At 40.5% G+C, this 7,654-nt stretch overlaps 1 protein-coding gene across 1 annotated transcript; it reads left to right on the forward strand.

Moving 5' to 3' along the window:
- Positions 1 to 812: 812 nt before the first annotated feature.
- LOC6529848 lies at positions 813 to 1,482 on the forward strand. The gene is made up of 2 exons (XM_002090778.4): positions 813 to 1,142; positions 1,207 to 1,482. The coding sequence occupies exons 1-2, from the start codon at positions 1,010 to 1,012 to the stop codon at positions 1,356 to 1,358; spliced, it is 285 nt and encodes a 94-aa protein (XP_002090814.1). The 5' UTR covers positions 813 to 1,009; the 3' UTR covers positions 1,359 to 1,482.
- The last annotated feature ends 6,172 nt before the right edge of the window (positions 1,483 to 7,654 follow it).

A 7,654-nucleotide genomic window follows, 5' to 3' on the forward strand; every position in this document is an offset into this window, starting at 1 on the left:
AATACTATTTACTCTCGTTGTTGCTGCCTCTCACCAAAGTTTGTAATTATTTTCTTACTTCGTTTGCCACAAGTGTGAAAATCAGCACAACTTTTTCGTGTGAAGCCATTTTCCTTGTTTTTCTCTGCGTTTTTTGTAGTGCTTCATTTTTATGTTGCCCCAGGACTGTCGCAAAAAGAGAAGCAAAGTTTTTATGATTGCTTCGACTTTGGGAAGGGTTGTTCCGTCCGTCCATTAAAAATGTATGGAAAATAATTTCGTTAAATATTCGGTATTTTCTGTATTTTCCCACCCTCCTCCGATTGTATAAGAGTGGTTTGGATCTCGGATAAAATGGAGAGACTTTTTTCTCCACTCTAGTGGTTTTTCCACCAGCAAAACGATCAGGTGGAGAGAAAGAAACACCACCCAAAATTCAAAAATATTGTAATGTTTTGGGAGAGAGGAAAGAGAGAGAGAGAGAGAGAGAGAGAGAAAGGGAGAATTGTGGTGGGGTAGCGCATTGATAAGAACGGCTGTTCGTCGGAAACCGGTTTTACAGTGATCTCTAAATTAACGTACCCACTTAACTATTAATTAGTTAGGTAATAAGAATAATTATCTTTTCAATTATTACTTATTATTTTATACAAAAATCAATAATTAATTTAATAAGCGTAGAATAAAGTTGGCTATATATATACAAATATATAACATATACATACAATAATATAATATATTTTATATATTTTATATATATTTTATTATATTTATATATTTTTATTTAGAAATATACTAATAATAAATATATGTACATACATATATCGGCCTTTGCAACTTTTGAATTGAAAATAATAAAAGGCTATTTCCACCACATAGAGCGAGCATTGTACTGTGTTACTTTTTCGGTTATTAAGGGGCTGCTGACTGCTTTCCGGATTTCCCAAGTTCAGACTGCACTGACCGATTGCAGAGTTCACACACGTCATATCACCACCAAATTGGAATATATATTTCTTTAAATAGAACAATGGCTACAATGGATGATTTCTTCCATAAGGTGCAGCGGAAACATCCCACCATTCTGGATGACTTGCGAGCAGTTTTTAAAAACTCGCAGAGCGATTCACCACAGCGTTCAATAACTCTGTCCCAAATACGTGGTAGGAACATCGAATTTTTATCCAGGTAAAAACCATTAAATTTCATTTACCATTACATTTGCAGCTGCATACACTCAACGAACTGGCCAGGACTTTCCCATAAAGGATGGAACGCGAACCCAAATGTGTTTCGTCCTGACAATCCCTTATGTTGCCTGTTTCACCAGTCAAATTGGCACATTGCGATTTTTCACCATTGACGTGAAACAAGAATAGGGGCAAACTAAAAACAAAGTCTAGTCACTCCGTGCAATTTCTGTGTACTCATACGATGTATAGCAATATTAAAATATACCTAAAGTTCTAAGAATATAAATTAACAATAATGAAATAAATGAAATAAGCCAAGAAACTCTATGGTCAGTGTTGATTATTTTGTATATCTCATGACCACAGACATTTTTGGAGATGACCTATTTCACTATGACTTCAGAGGGCTGATCAAGCCAAAACCGGTATTCCCGACCTACTTCGAATATAGCAAGTTATGCTGACTTATGAAGAATGCGGAGCCCCAATAACTTCTCTATTAATATAGTGACATCAGCTGGTTGTAGTTGTCTGACCCTAGATATTGAGGTCAGAGTTTTAATTATTATTTCAAAGCAGTTACAACAAAATTATAATTCCTTTTTAGGGCTATCTACTTAATGACCGAGTTGGGGAATTGGTAAGACCATCTCTACTATTAATGGATTTGAATAGAATTCAACAAAACGATAAATATCGTTTTTTTCGCCACGTGGAAAACAAAAGTTTGATGAAATTCCATTAGAACGAATAACTTCGATGCTTGGAGAGCCATACCCCTGTTTTTTTAAACTACAACAACCAGAATAATTTGCCTATCAAATAAACGTTGGCTTGGCCAGGGGCGACAACTTCCAATTCCAATTAAAATGGCAAACGCTTCGGCTTTTTGGGCTGCGACTGCCAATTGTAATTTGGGCCATGGCCGCAATCAAGCGGCGACAGCAAACAGCGTCGGAAAAATCGGAAAACCTCAGTGAAAACCAAGGGTCGAGTGACAGCGCGTTGTTGACCGACCTGCGCTTGCACATCAAATCAAATGTATTTGCTGCGGCAGCTTTGTGAAACAAAAACCAGCAAAAAGTGGAGCAGCAGCCAAGGCAAACAACTAATAGACCGAGTTGAAAACAAACGAATTCCGAGGTTGCAGCTTCAGTTTGGGAAGCACTGGAAAAACTGGCGACTGGGGCCACGCAGTCGCAGAATCGAGGGACCCACAGCGAAGCATAATGAAACTAAATGCCTGGGCGAAGGAGCAAAACCCCAAAACAAATTCATTACGGAACTACACCTCAGGGGGTGATAATTCGATTCAGCGAAACTTTGGTGATTATTTATTGCTTCATGCGGCGACTGCGACTTTTCCTCTGTGCTACCGGGTGGTTTTTTCAGTGGGGTTTCCCTAGTTTTACCGGGTTTCCCGTCGCTTTGGCCCAGTCCCTTTGGTGTTTTGCTGTTAGTGTCATAAAATGTTTTGTGGCCCCAAGCTCGGCGCTGGAACTCATTATTTTGTTCATTAACACTTTTTTTTGGATGCGTTTTGTCCTCATTTTACTGCGTTTGGTTTTCGCCTTGTTACTTTTTGTTATTTTTGCTAATGTAGGTATAAAAAGTTGGGCTGGGATAACTTATCCAATAAAATGCATACATAATAATACATAATACAGTGAAGTACAGCTTATCCCATTCTTTTATTCCTTCTTTTTATAATTATTTTTGATTATTAAAATACTGTTCCGTAATTGGTATTCTTGCTATATTTTTGATGACAGGGTACTCCCAAGTCTATCAATAAAACTACCGATCTCTTGATATCTCTTGATATGGACTTTCTTCAGGACTATTAATTTAGTTATCCTATTTGGCTTTGCTTATTTCTGCTTTCCTTTATTTTTGTTTTTGGCTAGACATTTCTTATTTATGTTCCTTAAAATATACCTACTCGTAAAGTAAAAGTTGCACTACATTTTTTTGAACATTTTGTGTTTACTATAAAGGAGCGTTTCTGACCCTAAACCGTGTATATATTCTTGATCAGGATCACTATCAGTCCGTCTGTTTGTCAGGCACCATCTTCTTTCCAATTTCTATAGCAATGCAGAGAAAATTTAAAGATTTTTCATTCGCGCCTCCACTAGCTGAGTAACGGGTATCTGGTAGTCGAGGAAAAGTTCGATTGAAAAGTTTTATAGCGCACATGCCTGATTTTCCATACAGTTTTTGTTGTTCGCTCTTAGTTTTCCATGGCCATAAACATTTTTTATGCTTCATTAGGGTTTGTTTTCGCTTTCCTTTCTGTTTCGTTTGTTGTTTGTTTTTTTGGGTTTGTTTATGTGCTCTTTTGGGCCGACTTATCAGTGGCCAAGTTGAAATGTTGTTAACTTTTACTAGCTGCGGTTTTAATTCATCGGGAGGAGGCTGTTTCGACCACCAGATCCTTGCCTTTGTGGGTTATGGCACTTTGCTGAGTTATAAAATGCTATCGAGGGCGCAGGATTTTATGTTTCAGGGTCAGATAAATGTGTTTATAGCGTAATCTTTTATTTGGGCTCTCCTGGCAAATGCTCCTGCGTTGGGTCCGCATCTCCATCCACATCGACTGTCGTTTAATTTCTGCGGTCTTTTGTTTCGGAGTTCCACTGAATTGGCTCCTCGGCTGAAAGGGACACGCATACGCAGCGTGGGACGTAGTTGGTAGAGATTTGTCGTGGGATTAGACAAAACGTCGGGGGCTGGTCATTAGGCAGACCAGCTAGCTCCGCATATAATGCTGGGAATTAGAAAGCTGAGCGGTGAGATAGGCCCTACCATTAATTAACACAAGTAGATGAAAGCTAAGGATGGAAAGCTTTGCGATGGAAGAGGAATATTGTATAGAATATTGTACAGAAAAATTAAATTATTATTGCGTATCAAGCGTTGTTTTATTTTGTTTTCCAAATAATTTATAGAAAGTTTTTTATGGTCGCAGCTTGTAAATTGTAAAGTATAATAGCTATTCTTTGCATAAGGAAAATCCCCCACTCCTCCCTAATATTCGGCATCCGATTACTTGTTACTGGCGATGAAAACTTTACTCTCACACCAAATTTATCCAGCTGCCAATTGCTGTGAAGTGTTGATGTTAGTGCAGCTGGTCCCCATCCACCTATCCACCAGTCCTCCCACCAGCATTCCGCTCTAATCGCTTCTAATAACGCACAAAATTGAAAAACTTATGCGATATCATTGGGGAGTCAAGCCGCACAACAAGTGCAGCCGCCCTGCGGGGGGATTCCCCAGGAATCCCAAGAACTGGACCCCACAACTTGTGACAACTTTAAGCACATGGGGCAGGGCCAGCAAAGTCAACAGGACGAGGGGAATGAGAAAAGTATTCGGAAAACACCCGTGGCGCAGCTCGACCACTGGATACCCTAGCATACTTACATAAGCGTACTGTTCCAATGACCATTACATTAGATGAACAATTCGAATTACGTTGATAGTAAACCGGAAGAATCCTTAATTGAGGCATAGTTGGTCACTACAAATTATACTTCCACGAGCATTAAAGACACAATGTAGTACTTTTTGAATGATTCGCAATACAGATGGGTTCCGCTATCACCAGGTATTGCAAAGGAAGGAAATCGGGTAAGGAAGAACAAGGAGCAGGGGGACCCTGTTTACGCCCGTAAACACTGCCAGCTGGCCAGGATGGAACCATCGGATCGGATCGGATCGGTTCTGTTAGGTTTGGTTGTGTATGGTTCAGAAAGTGTGTCCTGGTCTGGTTTCCTGTTGTGCTGGTGTCCTAGTATTTGCCTTGCCCTGTGTGTCACTTTGGAAATTGTGCAGATTTTACAGTCGCAAGGCGGGCGGCGTCTGTTTGTTTTAATTTCTCTTATCGGCAGGCAGCTGCCTTGTGTCGCCAACCACCCACAACTCACCACCAACCACCCATCGACAGCCACCCACCCACGATTGGTGCTTGAAATGCTCCTTTTTCTTGCCATCTACTTGGGCGCTGAGCTGATTCTACTTCTGCTACTGCCCGACTCCCCGGTGGCATACAATTTTAATTGCACAATGGCAGGTCCTTTTGTTTTCTAGCTGCAATTTTAAAAATGAATTCATGGCCTGGTCGGGCGGGTCTACGGGTTATTCTGCCGCTCCTTTGTTTGACGTCTCTAAATCCGCAAGGGGTTCTTCGCCGGGCCGAGAATGAGAAGAGGCTAACTGCCAACCAGCCAACCAGCCAGCTATTTAATTGAAAGTTGCTTTGTGACTCCGCCGGGTAAGCTAATAAAATGTTTAACTTTGATTTAGTTGAGGGATTTCTAAAATGAATGCACTTAAAGTCGCCTTAGTGAGCCACTTGGGCTACATTGCCTGCACAGAAGTGTTTCTTCGAGATTATTATTATTGCGAGTGGTCTTAAGTAAGGGTCATTCATTTTATCACTTGGAAAGTAGTATTTTTGGGTTCCAACATAATGCTACAGCTCCACAATCAATGCGTTGCCTACTTATAATGTCCACTTTAATAGAGTCACCTAAAACCACTTAATTCCGCTTTATTTTATATTACCATATTGTAAATGGTTTAGTGATGTTTCGATTCCTGATTTCAGCGCCTTCTTCCAACTAGGAAATCACCTGGGGACTGGGGTTCTTTGAGTGCGATTTAAATTATGAGCAGTTAGGCCAGCGACAAACAAGATGGATTTTTGGGGTGGTGTAAGGGGATTGGGAGGTATGTGGTGGGTGTTGCCAGGTGGTCGGGGTCAGTGCGACTGCAGTGGATTGCGGTCAGCTGCATGTGTGTGTGTGTGGGTGCCTGTGTAATGAGGCTTAATTTGTTAAGTTTCATGGCTTATAATTGGCATCGGGCGGGCAGACCGCAAGGCACGGCAAAGCAAATCGGGCAACTGGGGCAAGTGCAAAGTGTAATTATGTGGTCACTTGGTCAGCCGTAAACTCCGATTTGTTTGCCAGTGTGTGTGCATTTCGGTTCCGAGTTCAAGCGAGTTCCGGAAAATCATCTTGGCTAAAACCGCAGCATTGTGCGGGCATTTATATGGCACTTTTATGACCGCCGGCTAGGAAATAAAAATAAAAATAATAATAATAGTAAGTGCCATTATTGTTACACCTTTGCTACGCTTGCACTTTAGTTGCGAAAGTGCCACAAAATGCGTACAAAATTAAGTTTGCAAGTACAGCTTAAAATGCTCTTGGAGCTCTTAAATATAAAACACGAATAACTCGCGATAGCCTTTTAGCCTAGGATGCGAAAATAAATATAAATAAAAGCACTTACCTAAATTCTAGAGATAAGCCCAGCCCAAACGGATATATCCTCGCCCAAAATTATTCAAACGGAACCCCCAAAGGCGGCCAACTTGCAACATGGTCAGTGTCATGAGAAAGTTTTTAGTTTTGTGGCTCTTTCTTCCATAATTTTTTTTATTTCACAACTTTATCCTTTTTCGGGACGAGCGCACATTGCACGCATTTTCCACGGAAAAAGGCAGGGGAATTCTAAAAAAAACTGAAACAAGTAACTTTTGAGCCATTGTTTTCTTGTAAATGGCAACCGGATCCAACCAGCAGCGATGGGCAGAAAGGAACAGAAACGGGCAGAAACGGGTATCGGATCCATGGACTAGTTTTGGCCATAATCTGCGCCGCTTTTTGTCGGCAGTTGTTTGGCGCGGCTTGGATGCAAGTTTAAAGCTGCAACTTTTCACCATTGCCCGGCTTAGATGGCACTTTATATTTTATCGCCACCAACTTTTTCCTCGGTATTGGGCACATCAAATTCCTTTTGTGGCAGAAATTCGGAATTTTTGTAATTGTGCGAATTATGCGTGTAATTGGCATTACAATTTCCCTCGCAGGAGGATAACTTTGAAAGACCAAAATAGATTATAGTGGCGGTGATGGCAGAATATAATTTTGCGACAACATTTTATTTGGAAAAATTAGGAATGTAATATAATCGTTTAAAGAAAAAAAGGAAATAGGGAATATAAGATTATATTTGAGATGTATTTTGTGTCCTTTTTCTGTTGGAACGTTAAAGTAATTTTTTGAATTTAATACGAGTACCACGCTCTTGCCTCCAAAAATTGCTTTGTCATTTAAAGCAAATGTGCAACTGTTCGGCAAAGGTCCGAAAAAGTTTGGCTTCTGCTTTGCAATCCCCTTTATTTTTCCTAAGTTTGTGTGCCAACTCGTTAGCTTTGAGCCAGTTGAGAAGCTCAAGTTGTGCTGGCTTTAATAATCCGAGCATCAACAGCCGGCAAAAACTAGGGGCTAAAACAAAACTTCCAGCCAAGTTGCAGGACACAGGGGTGGCGTTAAGACCACAAGTAACATTTGTAAAATGCACATTTAAAACTCGCAAGCCGAAAAAGGATAATAAGAAACGCCTTTCGCCTCCTGGCTTGACTTCAGCAGCAGCAGCAGTGGAAACTTTTCAATTTATTGTTAAAC

The sequence above is a fragment of the Drosophila yakuba genome, chromosome 2R (genome assembly GCF_016746365.2).
Source record: "Drosophila yakuba strain Tai18E2 chromosome 2R, Prin_Dyak_Tai18E2_2.1, whole genome shotgun sequence".
In the NCBI taxonomy this organism is placed as follows: Eukaryota; Metazoa; Arthropoda; class Insecta; order Diptera; family Drosophilidae; genus Drosophila; species Drosophila yakuba.